Source organism: Lipotes vexillifer, unplaced genomic scaffold (assembly GCF_000442215.2).
Source record: "Lipotes vexillifer unplaced genomic scaffold, Lipotes_vexillifer_v1.1 scaffold217, whole genome shotgun sequence".
Classification (NCBI taxonomy): Eukaryota; Metazoa; Chordata; class Mammalia; order Artiodactyla; family Lipotidae; genus Lipotes; species Lipotes vexillifer.
In genome coordinates, this window is record NW_006788200.1 from 6,487,844 (window position 1) to 6,510,624 (window position 22,781).

General features: G+C 41.3%; 2 protein-coding genes and 1 non-coding gene across 4 annotated transcripts in view; 1 reads left to right on the forward strand and 2 right to left on the reverse strand.

The window, feature by feature from the left end:
- Positions 1–6,719, reverse strand: part of ETF1 (eukaryotic translation termination factor 1) — a 28,190-nt gene extending 21,471 nt beyond the window's left edge. The window contains exons 1-2 of one of the 2 annotated variants that reach the window (XM_007461422.1): positions 6,524–6,719; positions 6,067–6,362 (exon numbers count right to left, since the gene is read on the reverse strand). Coding sequence is in view for 1 of the 2 variants with exons in the window: in XM_007461421.1 (XP_007461483.1) it covers positions 6,259–6,344 (86 nt within the window). In the remaining variant the exon portion in view is untranslated. The remainder of the gene's footprint in view (positions 1–6,066; positions 6,363–6,523) is intronic. The other variant, XM_007461421.1, reaches the window with a different exon arrangement.
- A 12,355-nt stretch (positions 6,720–19,074) lies between these two features.
- The window catches only part of HSPA9 (heat shock protein family A (Hsp70) member 9), a 15,727-nt gene continuing 12,020 nt past the window's right edge, over positions 19,075–22,781 (reverse strand). The window contains exons 11-17 of the mRNA XM_007461423.1: positions 22,555–22,781; positions 21,561–21,665; positions 20,664–20,781; positions 20,148–20,242; positions 19,795–19,887; positions 19,470–19,610; positions 19,075–19,152 (exon numbers count right to left, since the gene is read on the reverse strand). The exon at positions 22,555–22,781 is cut by the window's right edge and continues 16 nt beyond it. Of these exons, the coding sequence (XP_007461485.1) occupies positions 19,075–19,152; positions 19,470–19,610; positions 19,795–19,887; positions 20,148–20,242; positions 20,664–20,781; positions 21,561–21,665; positions 22,555–22,781 (857 nt within the window). The remainder of the gene's footprint in view (positions 19,153–19,469; positions 19,611–19,794; positions 19,888–20,147; positions 20,243–20,663; positions 20,782–21,560; positions 21,666–22,554) is intronic.
- Positions 21,121–21,193, forward strand: TRNAG-UCC (transfer RNA glycine (anticodon UCC)). The gene has a single exon. It is a non-coding gene; the product is annotated as a tRNA-Gly (tRNA).

The following is a 22,781-nucleotide window of genomic DNA, read 5'->3' on the forward strand; positions in this document are numbered from 1 at the left end:
TTTAGCCCTGCAACAAAACCCACATTTTAAGTTTTCTCACAGCCAAACATGTTCTGAAAGGTTTACCACACTGAGCACACCCTCAACCCCAAGCTCAAAGAAAAAGGGCCCTCTGCTAAAGGGGTCCAACTGGTGTGTGTGTGGTTGGGGGGTGGGGAACGACACTGGAGACCTACATTACATTCTGCCTTAAATGGTATTCTAATTAGGTACTCTTGCTTACCTAGGAATGTGTCCAGAGCAAGCCTTCCTTTCCTGGAAGGATAAGTGTATCTGCTGTTACAATGAGAAGTCTGTCAAGAGTTGAAATTCAAAGAAAGTAATTGTTCATTAGGTTCACAGTGCACAGAACACCATGCCAGAATACAGAGGCAGTTAGGACTAGATCTGAGTTAAGGCAGGCAGCCTATGACACTTGGAATGGACTGAGGAACACCACCACACCCTACTCTTATCTCCTCCTCTTCCCTTACTACCTCTTTCTTGCTCTCTTCTCATGGCTCAGACCTGTTGGTGGCATCTGTATTTTGACCCCTTAGTAAGAAGCCACCAAAACCTCTGTAGTTATTTGTTCTACACTCATCTCTTCTCAGGAAATTAAAAATATTCTAATTCCTGACTTTTCTCTAGTGGGGTCTTTCACCTGTCTGTTAACAATCAGAGACAGGAGGGGCAGGGGAAGCCAGAACACAGGATGAAAAAAGCCTTTTAAGAGCCTGAATATTCTGGTATTAGTATGAAAAACTACAAAGTATCACTCTAGTTACAGCCAGCTCTTTAAGGATACGGAGAACAAAAGTAAAAATAAAAGTACCCGAAATTCATCGCTTTGAGAACTTCCAAGTGTCATTTAGGTGAGTGTTCTACTAATCAACAATTTTCACTTGGGAAAGGTACCCAAACACATTTTAGATACTTTAATTTATTCGAACCATATAAACAATCTGTCTGTATTATTTGTCTTTAAAAAACCTATTCAATGATTTCATAAAATTACTAACTTCTAATTCAATATAATGTAAGGAACTTTGTGGAGATTTTGGTCTTTGTCCCCGGCCTTTAGCAAAGCTCTTAAATCCCTCAGAATTTCCTGAGATGAGAGTTTATGTTATTCATATGGAGTGCCAATGAAGTGACTTAGGTGGGGCCCCTAGGCAGACTTAGGATGGAGCTGGTCACCAGAAAGACCAAGTTTTTTGAGGGCTGAACTTTCTGCTCTATCCACAGACCTAAGGGAAGGGGAAGTTGTAGAGTAAGCTCTATAAAAAAACCTCTTGAACAAGATTTAATGAACTTCTGGGTTGGTAAACCCAGGTGGCATACCCCAGTTTCACAAGGACAGAAGCTTCTGCACTCGGACCCTTCCAGACCTTGCCCCATGTACCACTTCATCTGGCGGTTCATCTATACCCTTTATAATATCCTTTGTAATAAACCGGTTAACATAAATAGTTTCCCTGAGATCTTTGGGCCATTCTAACAAATTACTGAACCCAAGGAGGGAGTCATAGGAACCCCCAAATTATAGACTGTCTGAGAAGTAGGGTAGGGTAGGACTTGCTTTGGCATCACAAGTGTGGGCAGTCTTGTGGGACTGACCCCGTTACCTAGTGGGATCCGACATTAACTCTGGGTAGTGTCAGAATCTAATTCAACTGTAGGAACGCTCAGTTGGTGTAGAGTGAGAATTGGAGGACTGCCTGGTGTGGGGAAAAAAACCACACATCTAGTATCAGAACTACTCAGAGTAGAGGAAAAAGACAGTCCTCCCACCAGTTATGTTTGGGGGCAGGAAAGACAGTCATGTAAAGCCAGGTAATTTATTTCCTTACAAGTCAAGATATCTACAAGTTGTTTTTAACAAAAGCTTTAAAAATGCCCAAAGACCACAGAAGACTCAAATGAAGCTTAGAAACTGTGCTGATCTTCAAACATGGGTTATCTGACTGAGCCCTCATTATATATGAAATAAGATTCCCTGCCAAAGATAAGTGAAAAAATATTCTAATACCCACAGACACAATTTAGCCCAAATAAACCTTGTCTGTTCCTTGGTTACATTCACCACTGTCCTTGGTAATAACAGGCTCTGGTTATAATTTTATTACCGGAAAACTATAAAGCTTCCAACACAATTTCTGCGGCTACCTCTTGCTGGCTCAGGAAATATTAGGAAAAAACAACCTAAATTTCCCATCTGCCTTTCTCCTACATATCTTCACCTGGTTTAGTTCCTTATTCAAAATATAACCATGGATTCCATCCACATGGTCCTAGTTCCAGTTGACTTATGTACACATTTATCCTCATTAAGCCAACTACAGAGAATACGCCAAGAGCAATCGTAAACTGGGAAGAGCTATCATTAACTTTAAGTGGGACTTATATATAGGAAAAGAATTAGCTGGTTATTTTACTAGCATACACAGAAACCAACATTCTACCAGGCTTATATGAAGCTAAATATGTATGTTCCACCCAACTTAAATTCAAGTTATACGTGTAACACACTTTTTAACTCAGAAAACTAAGTATGACAAAAATACTACAAAAAGACTCCTAGTAAGTTCCCCATTTTAGTCATTTTGGCTCCTATAAGTGGTCTTCCATAGCATAAAATAGTCTGTTATAGCTCAGATTACAATTTGAGTAAGTGTAGTCTTGCTTTTTTTTTTTAAACATAAAATATATCCATTGGGCAGTACAGCACATTGGTTCAAATCCTGGGCATCTGCTACATTCCAGAAAGTAAGATATTTAACCTCACAGCCTTAGTCTGCCTTTCCCACCAAATGGTGGCAATACTTTTTGTGAGGGTTAAATGAAATAATGTATTGCTTAACACAGTGTCTATAACATGCCAAGTGCGCAATAAATTATTGTGCTTAGAAACTTCACTCTGTTCAGATGTACTTAATCAGTGAGTCCATTTTACAGGTGGTTCCCCTTTAAAGCTATATTACCTTGGGGTCATATATCAAGATAATCACATATTGACTATCTCAATTTCAAAATTACTCTTATCCTAGCATACCTTAAGAGCCAGGGTTAAAAACAAACCAATCTGTGATTCTCATGCCCAGAATTGCTGGGGGGTGGGTGTGTGTGTGTTGAGGGGTGGAGAAGAAATCTTCATTTCCAAAGCCATTCTACTAATCTGCCACTAAGTGCTATCTAGTGTTAATAACCATGCTTGAACACAACCTGTTTTCTCCTGAAACCCACAACCTGCCCCTTAAACACCAGCACAGATAGATTTATTGTGCTATCCAGTTTGTGCTTAAAGTCCATCACGCTTCTCCTATTAGTATTTTACCATTAGGCAAAGAAGGAAAAACAGTTCTCACTGTACACTATTATAATCTAATAAGTCTGACTAACACAACTCAACCATGATAATACAATGTTGCTATCCTCAAAAAGAAATTGGTATATACCAAGAACCGTTTGAGTTAAACAGAAGAAACGTGTGACTCCCTTCCTGATACCTACAGATGGCCAAGATTTTACATTTTCATGGGATCAAGATGTAACCCAATCCTGAATAAAAGCAAAGTAGGCAAAGCAGGACATGATTATGAACCACACTGTTTAGAGGACAGTTTAATCTTGTATAAAAACTACTACTTAGAAAAAAAGTTCTGCAAAGAGAACCTCATTTTTAACATGCTTTAAACTTTACTGGACTTTGCTAATCAAAGGACTAAAGTCTTTAAAAGCTTTAAAGAGGAGCTTAAAAGTTTCAGGTGGTTAGGTAACATGGGTAGGAAAAAATTTAAGAATGAGCTTCCTTCATCAAGCAGTAAAGGGAATGCTGTTATTAAACACTGTTATCTTCAGTGTCACTTCACTTGGACAAGAAGCAAATTATAGTTTGAATTCATATTTTAGACTTCCTCAGAGTATGTAATGTATTCAAATTCTAATGTGTGAACCTGCTTTCAAGTTAAAGTAACAAGAGGGACTTCCCTGGTGGTGCAGTGGTTAAGACTCCATGCTCCCAATACAGGGGGCTGGGGTTCAATCCCTGACCAGGGAACTAGATCCGACATGCATGCCACAACTAAGGAGCCCACGTGCCGCAACTAAGACTGAGCGCAACCAAATAAATGAAAAAAAAAGTTAAAGTAGTAAGAGAACAAACCCAAGGGGTACATCCAGCTTTAAACAACAGTAACAACAGCAAACTGTAAAAGCCATACTCAAGTGAAGGATTCAAGTAACATAACAGCAGGTGCTAGTGAAACAAAAGAACCCGGCCAATTCCTGGTAGTGCATCATAATGGGTCATGACCTATATTGCTCCTCCTGTACAGTATTCTCACACTTGGGGAATAATTATTCATTCTACCATGTAGCAGAGAATCATCTGTGTTCAAATTCTGGTTAAGATTATTAACTAGGTCTGAATGTTGTATTAAATTCAAAGAAAAACAAACCTACTGAATGAAAAATAAGCTGCTATCTTCAATTCATATCAGAGAAAGTGAGCAAAAGCCCCAGTAACTGAAGAGGACTAAACTTTCAGAAGTTTCACCCCAAACAGAACTGTCACTAATTACTAGGAACAAAACACAATGGCAGAGACTTCCCTGGTGGCACAGTGGTTAAGAATCCGCCTGCCACTGCAGGGTACACGGGTTCGAGCCCTGGTCTGGGAATATCCCACATGCCACGGAGCAGCTAAGCCTGTGCACCACAGCTACTGAGCCTGCGCTCTAGAGCCCGAGAGCCACAACTACAGAGCCTGCGTGCTGCAACGACTGAAGTCCGCGCGCCTAGAGCCCGTGCTCCGCAACAAGAGAAGCCACCGCAGTGAGAAGTCTGTGCACCACAATGAAGAGTAGCCCCCGCTCGCCACAACTAAAGAAAAGCCCACGTGCAGCAACGAAGACCCGATGCAGCCAAAGATAAATAAATAAAAAATAAATAAATTTATAAACAAAACAACACAATGACAAAACTGTTAGCCCTGGGCCTTCAATGGAACTAAGCATACTTTATTTCATAAAGCAGTAACAACTATGAATTTGATGAATCCTATCATTGCAAATCTACCAAGGAAGGACAAACCTGGGCTGGAAACCAGAATGTCCAATTCCTGTACTGAAAACAACTTTTAACATGGCCCAGGACAAGCCACTCTGCTCTTCTAAGAATGCTGAAGACATACAAATATGTCATGTTCCAAACACTTTTTTCCCCCCACTTCCTGTAAGTAAAGAGTTTCTATGACTGGGAAAAAGAACAAAATAAAGTAATATAGTGAGAGAACAGGTACACCTCTGACACACCTTCCCCCAAAAAACAACTTCTTTTTTAATTAAAAAAAGAACATATAAAGTCAGTTTTAACCTAGTCTCCCCTTCCCAAAACGGACACACCTAATAGTTTCTTACCCAAATTTACAAAAAAACCCTCACAGCCCGCTTAATCCAGTTCTGAATTTCAACAAGCATTAATGCTAATACATCAGCATCTCTACCCCAAGAGTTCCAGAGAAAGGCCAAAAGGGACCCTGCTGGTAGAGTTCACATGAACGGCCCCATAACTGGGATTTCTCCTGTATATACAGATACACACCTGTCAACCAAAACCTCCCCCACTCCCCGACCCCGCACACATTTTCAGTTTAGAGGTGGTTCCTGTAACAGCTAACACCAGGAAGCTACGGAGTAATTAAAGGACTTGGAGGAAGTCATATTGGGAGAATTGTAAGACCCAGAGAAATCAGAGGAAGTCAGAAAGAGGTTGTCCCTGACAACCCCTCCTTCCCGCCCCATCCAAACTTCACCCACCCGGGTCTCAGAAGCCCGGGAGGGAGAGGCCATTTTAATGAAGCTTGTCTGAGAAAAGTGAAGGGAGAAGAGAGAAAATCAGGGAAGGCGTTCGGAAAGCAAGGCTTGGCCCTTTCCCCCAGCAGCACCCGAGTTGGGTGGCAGCACCTGGAGCTCAAAACGGGAGGTTCTGGATTCAAGCGACTGAAAGGAGTACAAAAGTAGCAGTAGCCTACCACGACGGGGTTGAGTGGCCCGAGCCCCGGGAGCGGGACCCCTTAGCCCTAACAGGGTAAAGGGCCCCTTCTCGGACCAACCGCGCAGACCCTCGCCCCTAAGACTAGGGCTACTACCCAGAGGTCCAGAAGGCGGGAGTTGGCTAGTGCCCGGTTCTCCTCATCCGGCCATGCGGCGCGGGGGCGGCCATCCTGAGGGGTCCGGAAACCAAGAGGGCATGGGGGGGCCCAGACGCGGCGCTCACCCGCGGGCCGCCTCCAAGCTCTTAATGAGCTTTTTGATCTTCCATATCTCCACGTTCCTGTCGGCAGCACTGGGGTCGTCCGCCATCTTCTCGCCTCCTCCTCCCTAGAGCGGCCCGGCGGGGCCCGGAGACACCAAGACCACAGAGTTAGCGCCGCCGCTGGGGCAGAGCGGCCCCCTTCCTCGGCACCCCCGACAGTCCCTCCTCTTCCCGCCCCGCGCGGCCCGCCGCGGTGGTCGCTGGCCTTTCCCTTCCCCTGGCTTACCTAAGGGCCCAGTCCTGGGCGGCAGCGGCTGTTCCTCCCCGGCGGCGGCTCCGCGGCGGCGGCTCTGACGTAGGACACCGGCTCCCTCTTTCCAGGCAGCTGCATGTGTTGCAATCCGCTCACATGGGGCCTGTGACATCACTTCCTCCGCCAGGGGCTGAGTGGAAGTCGGCAGGCGGAAGGGAGGGGGCCGGTGAGGAAGAGAGGAAACTCTGCGCGCGCCGCGACTTTCCATTGGCTCTCTGGGCCGTGGCCTAGAATGAGCCCGCCGATTGGCCGCAGCTGGGGCCGCGCTGCCTTGTGAGGTAGAAGCCGGGGGCAGGGGAAGTACCTCCTTCCTTCCGGTCCGGAGAACCAAGAGCAGGAAGCGGGCGGAAGCAGGTGGCTCTCGCGAGGATTTACTCGGAGCCCCGCCTGGCTCAAACGGGGGTGTTTCTTAAAGGGCAAGGCGCATGGGTCGTCGTGTTTTCTGTCCCACCTTCTTGAATAGAATGGACATCTGAGGGTCTGCGACGCGCCTTTACGCTCGAGCCGGGACCCGCGGTTTAAATTGCGTCTGAGAAATCTCAAAGAAGCGCCTCGCACTTTGCTGCTTCATAGCTAACGAAGCGCTCGGGCCTGCGGGCGTCACGGCTGCGCGGACTAGTGTTCAGACGCTCGGCCAGGGTGTACCGGATTAGGAAACTTCTCCTGGGTAGTCCGGCACCCCGACACCCGCAGGGGCAAAAGAGGCACGTCCCTTCCCGCCCCAGGGCTGAGGGGTTCTCTTTGGACCTGGAACTCTATGGGGGGGGGTGTGTGGAGAAAGCAGGGGCTGCCTGAGGTTGGAGCCCTGAGGTATCTGATGCCATGAATGGTTTGGTCTGAGCTGTTGAGAGTGGAGGTGGGGAGAGTGTTGAAGCAACGTGGGCAGCTGTCTTTTTAAGTTAGGAGTTGTAGTTGGCTACTTTATGTCTCCACCTCAGCTGGAGTCATTTATATATTTGGGCCTAAACTGTGTGCCAGACCCGGTTTTCATGAGGAGAACCAAACAAATCACAGTGCCTCCCTTCGTGGAATTCTTAGTTTAGTTGGATTTATAGCCGTTTGTGAAAGAAAATAATTGCACAAATACATAAGTACTTCAAAATGGTGTGAGAGTGCAATGAATGAGGAGTGAGTGAAAACTCTAGAATGAGACCCAAAGGGTGAACAGGAGTTTGTCAGGAGGGAGCATAACACATTTGAGGAACTGCAAAAGCTGGTGTGCTGGAGCAAGGTCAGTAATTTATGTGAGAGATAATTGTAGCTTAGATTAGGGTGATGACAGTGCAGATAGAAGTGAATGATATTTGAAGGTTAGAATGGATAGGACTGGATGATGGGTTGGATGAGGAGGAAGGGCAAGAATGACGGCCAGAGTACTGAAATGGTTTCCTTTACTGAGATGGGCAAGATGAGGAGCAGGTTGAGGGGGATTATTGAAAGTTTTATCTTGTGCTTATTAAATTTGAGATTGCTTATGAGACATGCCAGTGGTGTTCTCAGGCGGTTGCATTTGTGTGAGCTTTGAATCCTTTTTGCATGTTATTTCAATTTTGTCCACACCTTGGAAATGGGGCTTTTACCCCCATTTCATACATTGGGAAACTCAGGCAAAGAAAGGTAAAAGGGGGTTGCTCAGGGTGGAGACATGGGGGGCAAGTCTTCTTTCCCCCAGCAAATGAGTTCCCAGAGTGGAATCTCTTCTTTAGGTTCCATTTTGTAATTTTCAGCATATGTTAACTCATAATATTTATTGTACTTCTACTGGGTGCCATTCACTGTGCTTAGTAATGGGCCTTCTTAAATAGTCATAAACACTGCTTACTGACTGGTTGTCTACCATGTCCTTTGATTTTCCCTACTTCACTCCCTTTGCCCCAATTCCTACTTTTTATGCTAGGTTGCCTTGATATTCTTTTCCTGCTCATTTTTATGTTTATAGTGTTGCTTCAGGTCCGTGTGTGATGGCTTTACAGGCTTTCTAGACTAGCTCACAGGCTTTTCTTTGTGATTCATGCTGAAGTAAGCATGGTGACATCCCAGATGGAATTGCTGTTTGTTAACCTTTGAATCCTTGAAATTTGGTGATTACCAAGATGTGCAACTTTCTTTTTTTTTTTTTTAAATTTTTATTGGAGTATAGTTGACTTACAATGTTGTGTTTCTGCTGACAGCAAAGTGAATCAGTTATACATATATCTACTCTTTTGTAGATTCTATTCCCTTATAGGTCATTATAGAGTATTGAGTAGAGTTCCCTGTGCTATACAGTAGGTTCTTATTAGTTATCTATTTTATATATAGTACTGTGTATATGTCATTCCCAGTCTCCCAATTTATCCCTTTCCTCTCCTTTCCCCCTTGGTAACCATAAGTTTGTTTTCTATACCTGTGACTCTATTTCTATTTTGTAAATAGGTTCATTTGTACCATTTTTTTTAGATTCCACATATAAGTGATATCATATGATATCTGTTTTTCTCTCTCTGACTTACTTCACTAAGTACGACAATCTCTAGGTCCATCCATGTGTCTGCAAATGGCATTATTTTGTTCTTTTTTTATGGCTGAGTAATATTCCTGCAATTTCTTTCTTAGAATATTCTAAATCCAGGCAGTTGAACTGTAGCCCTAAAAGCTTACTTGCCTAGTTGCTGCAAATTCACCATCTCTGCACTTAGAGTTGGAAATCAGTGTGTTAGAGACAAAAGCTGGCATGGATCTCTAGCAGAAGTGATTTGGGAGCAATAGAACAGGGGTGCTATTTCCTTTGGCAAGGAGGAGGCCATGACCATTCAGTGTTCAGGAGGAACCTCCTGTAATATAACGGTGATAAAGATGTTTTTCAAAATGCAGAATATATAAGCTCTCTAGGCACAGGTTGTTCTCTGAAAACTGAAGGATTTGTTCTTGATGACCTCAGAACTTTTCCCCCAGCTCTAACATTAGGTAATAATTTTAAATATGGGGTATAGGTGACATTCCTAGTAAATAGGTGGGGATTCAGGGGAAAGGAAAGGGATGGATTGTTTTGATGTTGAAAACACCTGTAGCAGCTTGAGAACAAAGTGCTGTTAGGTACAGAATGAAATAATTGGTTGCTAATGTGGAGGCCAGTTTAGGAGTAATCAAGGTGGAGAAGGCGGCAAGGGATGGTTGTGGAAAGGTTTGCTAAGGCAAACCCATGGCTCTTCTGGAAGTCAATGGGGTTGTTAAAGAAAAGTCTGGAGCTAGGAAGTCTTAGGGTTGAGCCTTCACTCTCCTTACCTTGAACAAGTCACTTCTTAAATCTTGCAGAATCTCAGTTTTCTTGTCTGTAGAATGGGGATCCCATCTATTTTGTTGGGACTATTGTTGGATTGAATAATTTGTGTGAAGTTCCTAGTACCATTACAGCAAGCATGTGTCACCAGTGAATTTTAGTTCTCTTTTTAGTTTTTCCAAATTTGTTCTGTCCTCTTCTGTTGTTTTCTATACTCTTTCTATTGAGGATCTCTGACACTACTCACTTCATCATTCTCTAGCAGAAAATAAGTTTGAAAAACTAAAGGAAGAACAGATCCAAAGTACAATTCTTAGGGACTTTTTCCTTCTGGTGGAAAGAGGGGACCAGTAAAATAGGTCTGTGGGATATTTTCTGCTGCTTCCATGGCTGGTGTGTTAATGATTGTTAGAAATTCAGAACTTTTCAGAGTTGGAGTTTAAAATATTGGGTATTTATAACCCTAACTATATTAGTAGAATGGATGACGTTTTCCTAGGTTTCTTAGTAACTGCGTGTGTTTTCCCTGCCCCGTCCATCCATCAAAGAGTTATAGTACGTTGTTCAAAAAGAAAAAAAAATGTTTCTGTGCCTAGAAAAATAAAAAAGTTTGAAAAATCTCTGGATTAGACTATCTCTAAAGGGCTTACAGTTTCATGAAGTAGAGCTCTATCGATAAAGGAATGTGTAGTCTGCCCTCAATTCTTGGCTGTACTTAAGCATAGTGAATTTAAGGAATGCAGTTTTGTAGATTCCATCTTTAAGTAAATAAAAAAATCTTACAGTAAGTAAAAGTTTATGAAGAAGACCTACATGGTACAATATAAAACTCAAAGAATTGAAGATTTGTGTAAATTGACATAAAGCACAGTTGCTTAATTGTGGAGTGCAGATGTGTATGAAAGTGACTTGAAATGGGCCAGTGTAAGGTATCATTTCCTCCCCTGTGGACACCTAGTGGTGAAATGTAGCCTTTCAGTGGGAAGGGGGACTACAACTAAGGAATGACAGCAGCTTCCTGTCTAGATAAGCAAACATCTTTACACTAATTTGTAGTCTTGTTAAATTAAGCAGATATGGACCATTAAATGCTTTACCTTATAATGATTTCCAACTTTAAGAAAATGCACATAGAGAACTTTTTTTCTCATTCTTTCAACTCTAGAAAAAAATTTTTTTCCTTTTTTTAGAATCCTTGTTCTAGGGAGTACTCGCTAGAGCTGGAGTAGGTCTTCCCATAACATGAAAGAATAATTAGCAGAGTGAGATTGAGCCATGCCATTGGACCACCTGGGGAGGAGGTAAGTGCTTAATGTTTTCAGTGCTGCCTGTCTTGACTCAGTAGAAATCCTTGTAGAATAGCTAGACAGATGCTAATCTTTTAGTTCAATTCCATAAATATTTATCACGTACTAGTTTTCTGTCTAGCACAGTGCTGGGGTAAGTGCTGAACATTCTTTTTAGATGTAGTGCAGTCACTAAATTTATGGTCTTTTTTTAGGGGAAAAAAGATATAGGAATGTTAAACAAGTAGATAACAGTATAAAAGGAGAAGTAGCTGTTTATAGGACTGAGGCAGAAATGAACAAATTGAGCCTGAAACACTTTGCTATATCAATAAGAAAGGAAAGGAATGAAGACTACTGGGGGTCTTTTTTTTAAGTACTTTTAGTACCCTGATAGACTTTTGGTTTTTTATTGAGGTATAATTGACATATAACATCATATTAGTTTCAGCTATACAACATGATTTGATATTTGTATATGTTGTGATCACAATAAGTCTAGTTAACATCTATCACCATATATAAATAATTTTTTTTCTTGTGAGAACTTTTAAGATTTACTCTCTTAGCAACTTGCAAATATGCAATACAGTATAATTAACTACAGTCACCATATTATACATTACATCCCCAAGACTGATTTATTTTATAACTGGAAGTCTATCTTTTTGACCCTCTTCACCCATTTCACTCACCCCCTATCACTCCCACCCCACCCCCAACCCCACCTCTGGCAACCACCTATCTGTTCTGTGTATACATGAGCTTGTTGTTTTTAAGACTCCATATATAAGTGAGATCATATGGTATTTGTCTTTCTCTGTCTGACTTATTTCGCTTAGCATAATGCCCTCAAATTCCCTCCATGTCATCACAAGCAGCACAAATTCATTTTTTTAATGGCTGAATAGTATTCCACATCTTCTTTATCCATTCATTCATCAATGGATACTTAGGTTGTTTCCATATCTTGGCTACTGTAAATAATGCTGCAGTGAACATGGAGGTGCATACATCTTTTCAAATTTCTGTTTTTGTTTTCTTTGGATAAATACCCAGAAGTAGAATTTCTGGATCCTGTGGTAGTTCTATTTTTAATTTTTTGAGGAACCTTCATACTCTTTTCCATAGTAGCTGCACCAGTTTACATTTCCAGTCATAGTAAACAAGTGTTCCCTTTTCTCCACATCTATGCCAATACTTGTTACTTCTTGTCTTTTTGATACTAGCCATTCTATAGGTGTGGGGTGATACCTCACTGTGGTTTTGATTTACATTTCCCTGATGATTAGTGATGCTTAGCACCTTTTTTTTTTGCAGTACTCGGGCCTCTCACTGTTGTGGCCTCTCCTGCTGCGGAGCACAGGCTCCGGATGCGCAGGCTCAGGGGCCATGGCTCACGGGACCAGCCGCTCCACAGCATGTGGGATCTTCCTGGACCGGGGCATGAACCCGTGTCCCCTGCATCGGCAGGCGGACTCTCAACCACTGCACCACCAGGGAAGCCCACTTAGCACCTTTTCATGTACCTTTTGGCCATCTGTGTCTTTCGAAAAATGTCTATTCATGTCTTCTGCCCATTTTTTGATTATTTTTTTGCTATTGGGTTGTATGAGTTCTTTATATATTTTGGGAACTAACTCCTTACCAGATATATGATTTGCAAATATTTTCTTCCATTCAGTAGGTTGCCTTTTCATTTTGTTAATGGTTTCCTTTGCTGTGCAGAAGCTTTTTAGTTTGGTGTACACCCCCCCTTGTTTATTTTTGCTGCTGTTGTTTTTGATTTTGGTGTTAAATCCCCAAAATCCAAGACTGATGTCAAGGAGCTTACTATGTTATCTTATATAAGTTCTATGGTTTCAGGTCTTACGTTCGTGTCTTTAATCCATTTTGAGTTAATTTTTGTGTATGGTGTAAGATAGTGGTCCATTTTCATTCATTTGCATGTGGTTGTCCAGTTTTCCCAACACCATTTATGGAAGATACTGTCCTTTACTAATGGGGTCTTGTCAAAACTAAGCCAGGGGGCTTCCCCGGTGGCGCGATGGTTGAGAGTCCGCCTGCCGATGCAGGGGACACGGGTTCGTGCCCCGGTCCGGGAGGATCCCACATGTTGCGGAGAGGCTGGGCCCGTGAGCTATGGCCGCTGAGCCTGTGCGTCCAGAGCCTGTGCTCCGCAACGGGAGAGGCCACAGCAGTGAGAGGCCCGCGTACCGCAAAAAAAAAAAAAACAAAAAAAACAAAACTAAGCCAGAAGGAAAAGCCTACCGAGGCCAATGTTAGAAGAATTTGAGCATTAATAAGAATAATTGCAGTGACTTGAAGCACATTAAATAAGTTAAAATCCGTGAGTTCACAAAGACACCCAAGAAATCTCACTGGTCTCACCTTTGATTAATACTACAGATCTAACTCATTCTAAAAACCAGTAAATAAAGAAGCCTTTCCCATATGAACTCTACCTCAGGGTAACTAGTTACTTGTTATGAGGGGAAGTTTCTCACTAGAGAGGTATTTCATATAAAAAAATGAAGAAAAGATAGAAGTAGGGCTTCCCTGGTGGCGCAGTGGTTGAGAGTCTGCCTACCGATGCAGGGGACGCGGGTTTGTGCCTGGGTCCGGGAAGATCCTACATGCCGCGGAGCGGCTGGGCCCGTGAGCCATGGCTGCTGAGCCTGCGCGTCCAGAGCCTGTGCTCCACAATGGGAGAGGCCACAACAGTGAGAGGCCCATATACCACAAAAAAAAAAAAAAAAAAAAAAAAAAAAAAAAAGAAGTAGAATAGTATACCTTTAATAAAATTAGAGATCTAGGTAATGATCATCAGTGGCTGCTAACATCACAAAAGAGCCAACCAGAATTACATACCCTTTGATGAACTAATCTTGTCAAAAAGCTTAACTTGAATCAGATCAAGTGGGGATGGAAGAACATGTTAAATGACATAAGAATGCAGTCAGTGAAATGTAGAATGTAGATTACAGGACTGTAGGACAAGTGGCACAGTTTCTTCAACAAATAAATTGCAAAGCAGAGGAAAAAGAGGCAAGGAAACCTATAGTTTAAAAGAGACTTAAGGGACATATCAACCAATATAGGGTGTGGCCGTTATTGGCTCCTGTCTCTTGAAAACAGTTGAAAAAGTTATGAGACTTCCCTGGCAGTCCAGTGGTTAAGACTCTGCGTTCCCAGTGCAGGGGGCCCGGGTTCAACCCCATGTCACGTGGCGTGGCCAAAAAAAAAAAAAAAAAGTTTTTGAAAATATTGGGAAAATTTGAACATTCAAGTTTTTGCCGTTAAGGAGTTGTTAATTTTTTTCGATATGATCATATTGTTATATTTTATAGAATAACCTTTTTAGAGGTACAATGTTAGAGTAAAATTATGATTTCTGGAATTTGCTTCAAAATAATCCAAAGGAAGATGGGAGAAAATATTAAAAGCTATAATAAGTTCCTGAATTGAACATTAAAAAATTGAAAAACAAGAGTGTAAGAATTTGAGTGAAACAGCCAGTGTGGGCTGAATGGGGAAGGCTTCATAGAAGAGGGTAGACCAAGGATACCTAAGATGTGGAAAGGCAAGACTGGGGAGATGGCTAAAGGCAAGGGGGACATGGACCAAGGCGTATGGCTTGAATTTAAGTAGTTAGACTAGTAAGGTAGATTGGTTTCCCATTTGGGAAATCTGTGGTTCTTAACCTTTTGGTCACAGATTCCTTCAAGAAATCAGTTAAAGTAATGGGCCGTTTCCCCAGAAAAATTAATATTTGCAGTCTTGCATTTTATAATCAGTGGTTTATAGACCCCCTGAAGTCACTCATGTGGACTCCCCACTTCCCAACCATTGCCCCAAATCTCTACGCTCTGGGTTAGGGGCTCCAAGAACCTGTTTAAGAGCTTACGGTTTAGGTGGAACATTTCCGGTTTCCTGTGATCTCACTCAGCATTGAAAGTTTTAATTATTAAAGGTTGGTTCAGCTGCAGTATTCTCTTTAGTGTGAAGATAGATTTCCATTTCCTGACTTACCACAGCAGAAATGGGATTGATGGTGCATTGTAATTAGGTTTAACAATATGCAATTGGTGATATTCAACCGTTTTTGACCTACTAAAATGGCTGTTTCAATGGTTCTTTCTGTAATTGCTACATTACCTCCTTCACAGGTTGAATAATGTATGTTGCCTTATAGCTCCTCTATCTAGGGCTTTCACTCATTTCATTGTTCTTCTGATACCAGAGGAAGGAAAGGTGGAGACATAGCCCTAACAAAGCAGCCTTAGGACTGGAGAATGGAGTCACAGTGATATCTGAAATAGTGAAGGGTCTTTGCTTTGAAGCAGTTTATTTTCAAATTTTGAGTTCTCTTTACTCCCAGTCTTCTCATGTACCATCTGTAAGAACTTGCTTTTCTCTTTACTGCTACTTCTTGCTATAGAATCCCTAGTATAAATGTTATACTTAAAATTAAGCCACCCCCACAGACTGCTTATTAAAGGTATCTTAAGAATGAAGTGTGGAGCAAAGCACAGAATTGATATCTTGTTCTCCCTGGTAATTGATGCATTGATTAAGACACAAGGCTTACGTAGTATCCCTACCAATAATGTGTACATGATGCTGAGCACAAGGAAATCACCATGTGAATCTGAACAAAGGGTTCTTCTGTAAAACAAATGGCCTGTACCCTTCAAAACTATCAACATGAAGACAAAAAGGCAAAGGAACTATTCTTAGGAAAAGGAGATAGAACTAAATGCCATATGCAATCTTTGATTTGACCTTAGATGAAAAAGTTGAGACAATCGGGGAAATTTTTATATGGACTATATATATGGTAGTAGTATATCAGTGCTAAATTTCCTGATTATATTTACGGGGAGAATGTTAAGAGTGCTGAAATATTTAGGCTGAAGTGTCATGATGTTCAGAAAACATATATAGAGTGAACAGACACAAGTGTGGAAGAGTACAAATGTGGCAAAATGCTAATTGAATCTAGGTGAATGGTTTTATGTGTGTTCATTATACCGTTCTTTTAATTTTCTAAGAACAGGTTTGAAATAAAAAGTTGAGAAAAAAACTCCACTTGGGTAAATTTTTTCAAGAGAGTCAGCAACAGAATTGGACTTTTATACCTATGAAGTATAAAAGAGGGTTGCGCATTTATTCTGGTCATTCGTATTTCCCCTTTGCTGGCCCAGGAATACCTCAGGCCACATTTTTAGTCCTCTAAACATTACTTTCTCCTTAAATTCTTTTCCTAATTAAGACTTATCTTTTACCAGTTAAGTTCTAATTTCTGGGTTTGGTTTGTTGCCCCTAGAACTCTTGACAGATCAGAGTATAATTTATACATAAACTTAAAAATTAAGGCCTTTCTCAAATGGAGAAACCAAACCACCCAAGTTTTGGACAGTGGGAGAGACTGATTTGACAGAAGATTTGAGTGCTTAAAGTGCCAAGCATTGTTCTAATGTTGGAAAATAGCAGTGAACAAAAGTTTCTGGCTTCTTGAAACTTAAAATGGTGGGTCTTAGTCCGTTCAAGCTGTCATAACATAATACAGGCTGGGTAGCTTATAAACAAAATTTATCTTGCAGTTCTGAAGGCTGGAAAGTCTGAGATCGGGGTGCCAGCATGGTCAGGTGAGGGCCCTCTTCCAGGTCATAAACTTAAATGTGTCCTCATATGGTGGAAGGGGATCAGGATTTCTAGAGCCCCTTTTAGTGATCTACCACCTCCCAAAGGCCCCACTTCCTAATACCATCACTGTAGGAGTTAGGATTTCAACATAGGGATTTGGGGGACCTAAAAATTCAGACCATAGCAATGGGGGGAAAGACAAATTAGGTGGTAATAACTGCTGTGGAGAAAGAGTAGGGTAAGGCTAGGAAATGACAGGGACTAGAAGAAGGCAGCATGTTTTATGACATTTCAAAACCTTATGACTAAATTAGAAAAAAAACCTTATGACTTATGAAAAAAGGGATGAGTCAGGTAGAAATCTGTGGGAAGACTGTCTAAGCAAGGTCAAAGTATAGTAGGAGGGTAGGGGAAAAGAAAGGTATTGAGGGGTCAGATCACATGTTGTACTATTGTGTAGCAAGGGTGGAGTTTTAAGTGGGGAAGACAGCTGGAATAATCCCAGGAAGTTTTCCTTTTGGGACCTATCAAGCACTTGCACCACAAAAGGAAGACTGTATCTGAATTTATAAATTTTTGTTCAAGGCTGCTTGTGCTATTATTAGTTTTATTAGAAGGTAACCGAACTACTACTACATATACCACTCATGGCACAGCTTCAGACAGTATCTGTGGGTACCTGCCCAAGCAGCTCTTCTCCCCACCTCTCTAATAGAACCCATTTTGTTCAGGGCATGCTTTGCTCCTTTCACTGATCTCAAAGATGAAATCTTGAATAATATAAACCAGTAGTTCTGAATTGGGGTGCTTTGGAAATGCTTGAGAGGCTTAGTTATCACAATGATTGGTAAACACTAGACACATTTAGTGAGCAAGGGCCAACCAGAGATGCTAATTATCTTCCCCAGCATGCCACAAAACAATCCTTCATAAAGAATTACTGCACATCCCACAAGGTTCTCACCAAGTGGTCACGTGGCTGAAAATTTGAGCCTATTATTTCTCATATGAAACCTCAAGAAGCTTTTCAAAGGGTGTTAATAAACCATTTTCCAGAAACATAATTAACACATAAACAATCTCCTTAATTTTTAAGAAATAAACAAGAAATAATTATTAAAACTTAAGTGAGTTCTAAGATGCAGTCACCTTCCTGGTTCTGAAGTTGATAGCATGTGATATTTAGAACTACATTAGAGAAATTAGGACAAGGCAACTCACTGAGGATGAAAAAGCAAAACTATAGAAAGAATCTGGGTTCCTGTTATTATTGAGCCACTGAAATCACCTTAGGACTTAATACTAGACGTGTTTCATTACTGTAAGCCAATTCTGGTTGGACTTATTTAGAGCAGAAAGCAGCCTGGAAACAGGAGGCCTGATTTTCATGTTAGAGATCTAAAGACTATTTCAACATTCCAAACCTCAGATGGGGCTAGGGAGAAAAAAAAAAAGGCTTCTCTGAACCAGACTTGTCTTTGGTGATAATGCTTATTATTATACTGGCCTTCCCAAGTTTTCAATTTGTTAGAAATTCAAATGCCAGTATTAGAAAATCCTGTATTGAGGTCAGGGAGTTGGGAAATGTGATTAATGTCATATTTCTGAAGCTAAATCTCAGGGCCTCACCCCTCACAGACAAGAAATCAAAATGCTCTTCCTATTTATTTTTTAAAAAATCCAGAATGGATCAAAAAGAACAGTCATCAGGGATACAGGTGCCAGACACAGGCCAAAGGGTAGATAGGAAAGTATGCCTTCAGAAAGTTTGGGAGACTTGTGTTTTAGAAGCTGGACCTCACATAAATAGCTAGCTTAGTTTTCCATTGATTTAGCTTCCCCTGCCCTACCTCCCAACATGGCACAGTTGGCTTGCCTTGTAAGGCCTCAGTTGAAGAACTCCATATACACACAGGCTGGTACAGCAGTACTTATGTAACTAGAAGGATCTCATCCCCCTATGGTCTCATTCCAGACCTGTCTTCAGTGTGTGAGATGGTTTCACCCCTTTGAAAATACAGCTACTTCAGCACAAAACAACATTAAATCTTTAGAATGATGAATAAATCATCTTTCCCCCCATTTTACATGCAGCTGAAAAAGAATGACAGGCTAGGGACAGAATACTGTGAACTCTGTACTGTTGGGAATTATCACTTGTTAAATGATCATTAGCTAATGGTCACTAAATTTACATATTCAGGAAATTATATATAGAGTACTGCAAAAACACAGTAGAAGACTGAAGTTTTGCCCATTTCAGCTCAGGAAATCCCTTCACTCCTAAGCATCATAATATGTTGTCCTTTTGACTCCAAAGTTTACTGCTGTTACTGTTTCTCTTCCTTTTGATCTTCCTTTTGCTCCCCAGTGCCAGAACTTCCAGAGCCTTCCCGCTCAGATGCCATCTATAAGAAAACATTTGAGAGTCACTTGTTTAATGTTAAGGGTGATAGTTTGCTCTCTGATGAACTAAAAACAAAAAAGCCATATCCTGCCTGTTCCACTCTCCCAGTTTTAGTGATTTCTTCCTTTCTTCCCTTTGACCTCACCCTCCCTCCCTCCCACCCAAAGTAGTCAAAAATGCAGGAAGAAGGATATTTCCAATTCCAATACTCCCAGTTCCATAAATGGCTATGGAGGAGCCATCAGTGACAGTAATCAAGAGCAGTTGATGTGCATCAAGTAAGGAGCAAAATATTCATTGAGTAAAACAGCCTTGTACCTTTTTGTATGCCATTTCGAAGAGCTTCAATGATGCTTGCTGAAGGGAAGATGCTGCCTGCCTTATGTTTTCTCCTGTTTCACTGTCTTTTCGAGCGAGGAGCTCCCTCATTTTGGAAATCTCTTCTTTTAGCTTGTGGCACTTAAAAACAAAACAAAACCAGACCCTCACTTTTTCTGGTTCTTGTCCCATAACACACAGCAGAATGTTTAGAAACATCTTTTAAAAACTAAATTCCTATCAAGACCGACACAGAAAAATGACCTTCACTGACATTGATGATGATGCCTCCCAACTTCTTGAGCTATTTTAAAAGAGGGTTTACCTCATCAGCAGGCAATTGGTCCTTGAATTCTTCCATCTTGGTTTCTGTGTCATGAATGATTCCTTCAGCCATATTAACTGCTTCAACTCGTTCCTAAGAGAAATTAAAAATGTAGTTTGAATGAAGACTTCCCAATCAACTAGTTGGCTGAATGTCCTCATTAAGAAGACAACATGAAAACTGCTACATACAGTTAACAGAGTATAAACAGTTAAGAAGGAGAAATCACTGTGGTCTGAGATGTCTGTAAGAGGTTTTAGCTGAATTTTGTAACATGAAAATTTTGATATGGGAAGACTGAGAATAAATAAGACAGGCATTTCACATAGAAGTTATATGAGCAAAGTAATCACCTTCTTTCGCCGGTCTTCCTCAGCATACTTCTCTGCATTTTTAACCATATTTTCAATATCATCTTTGCTTAACCCACCGGAAGACTGGATCACAACTATAGTGAAAAGAAGGCACCTCATTATTTCCCAGGAAAACTATATGCTTCTTCCTCTACTGTATTAAGAAAAAGAATCCTCCTCTTCAAAGTAGCTGTCTTGATGTGCATTAAGAAGGGGAATATCCTATTGTTCTACAATAAGGAGAGGGAAACCAAGGGTCTAAAATATACAGAGAACTAACTGTCCTACCTACCAAAACTTCAGCAATCCAGAGGCTCAGTGCTTGCCTTTTTTGGGGGAATAAACACCATACCTGTTAATGTGACACTGATAACTGAGGAGAAAGAGGGCAAAGAGGACTCATCATCCTCCACTGAGGCTAAGGGAAAAGATAATGCCCAATCTAGAGGGTCTAGTTCCCAACAGAGAAAAGTCCCTCACCTCACTCTTACAGTCTTAATAAATAAGAGTACTTACTCTGCTGCTCGCGTCCTGTACCCTTATCTTTGGCAGAAACATGTACAATCCCATTGGCATCAATGTCAAATGTAACTTCAATCTGAGGGACTCCACGAGGGGCTGGGGGAATCCCAATCTAGAATAAATAAATACCAGAGTAAGCTCCTCTCACAAAGGGGTCCAGTGCTCTGTTTCCAAAACCTATACGGTTTTCTGGGGAAGAAATTACTTGGTTTCTGGGAGGAACAAGTGAAACTTTCACTTAAATGTACAAAAACATGAGTTTGTCAGTGAGGGTGGTAATTTCATTGCTGCTTGAAATAAACAGCACTCATACTAGTGAAGGCTGGCTATAGCAAGTAACCACAATGGTTTTATGTACCTAAGGATACACAATGCGTGAAGAGTAAACTTTCCCATCATTCATCCCAACAAGCAATAAGCGATGCTGACTAGAAGCCAGTAACAAGGGACTTCCCTGGCGGTCCAGTGGTTAAGACTCTGCACTTCCATTGCAGAGGGCACAGGTTCAATCCCTGGTCAGGGAACTAAGATCCCACATGCCACAGAGCATGGCCAAAAAAAAAAAGATGACGATGACAAAGTAGCAGCTAATAACAATATCAAATGTCTTTAAAAGTAGTAAAATAGTAATCAGGAATTTTTTTTAATAAGCACTGTTTATGAACATTTCCCTGGCTCTTACAAGCTTGTTTATTTATTCCTAAGGCACAAGAGGCAGGGCTTTCAGGTAAAAACTGAAGCCATGGTTATCCAGTTGCAGAATTCATTTGAATACTATGCTAAGATAACACAGACTATGTCTGTCAGCAGTTTATGGTAATATTAGGGGTTAGAATAGTGTAACTTCACCATAAAAAAATGAGCATAACATTCATGATTCCCAATACCTACCAAAGTAAACTGTCCAAGAAGTTTGTTGTCTCCAGCCATCTCTCTCTCACCCTGACACACTTTAATCTCCACTTGAGTCTGTCCATCAGCAGCTGTAGAAAACACCTAGGGAGAAAAAGGAAACTTGCTGGGTTGGCAGCCTGATTTTTTTTTTCCAGCCTATTCCCCCTTACAAAGTGCAACAAACCAAAGGAAGAAATTCACCTCCCAACACTGGAAGAATCCTAATGTACACTATGTTCAGAACAAAGGCTTATGTATTTACAGATAACAGGAGTAGGATTAGCACAGCAAAAGGGCATACAATAGCTATTGTTTTCAGCTAAGCAAATGCATGGTACAAAGATGCAGCATTAGCACAGAAGGCCTCAAGAAGGAGCTATAAAAAGCGAGATGTTGAAACATGCTCATCCAGAGAAATGGGTCAGAGAGAGGACATTTATTTTATGCTCATAGTCACAGGAAATCACCACACACTTGAGAATGATGTGTTGGCAATACATCACTTCAAACATAGCAATAGCCATAGTTCTTTCAGAAAAACACCAAAACTGAGAAAGGAAATAATTCTTAATCTAAGACCAAGCCATTGTCCAAATAACCCTGGCTTGATATCTCAGAACCCCTATCGTTCTCCAGGAAGATAAGCAAACTCCCTTAGTCTCGGCCACGCCATTCTTTTTACTGCCTTTAAGAACAGAAGAGTATAGGAATTTAGTCTCAAATGATGAGGCTCCTGGCAATTATTATCCTGAGAAGGAGAGACTATTGATGACTTCCCTAAAATCATCACCACTGGCTGACAGGTAAAGAGAACTTTTCTAGGAACAAGAGAGAACAAAGGACAAGATTCTTACCAAACCTCCACATTCAACTAGTATGGACTGCAAAACAAAAAGGAAAGTTTTCTAGGAAAAGCTCACAGAAGTGGCTACAATCACATCCTCACAGAACCTAGTATCTCTGTGACAAAGTAGGGTGGGGTGGCTTTTACCTGGCTCTTCTTGGTTGGAATAGTGGTGTTCCTGTTAATAAGCTTGGTGAAGACACCTCCCAGAGTCTCAATACCCAGAGACAGGGGAGTGACATCCAAGAGTAGCACATCTGTGACATCACCAGCCAACACACCTCCCTGAATGGCAGCTCCAATGGCCACAGCCTCATCAGGATTGACAGCTTTACTTGGGGCTTGGCCAAAGAGATCCTGCACAGTCTGCTGAA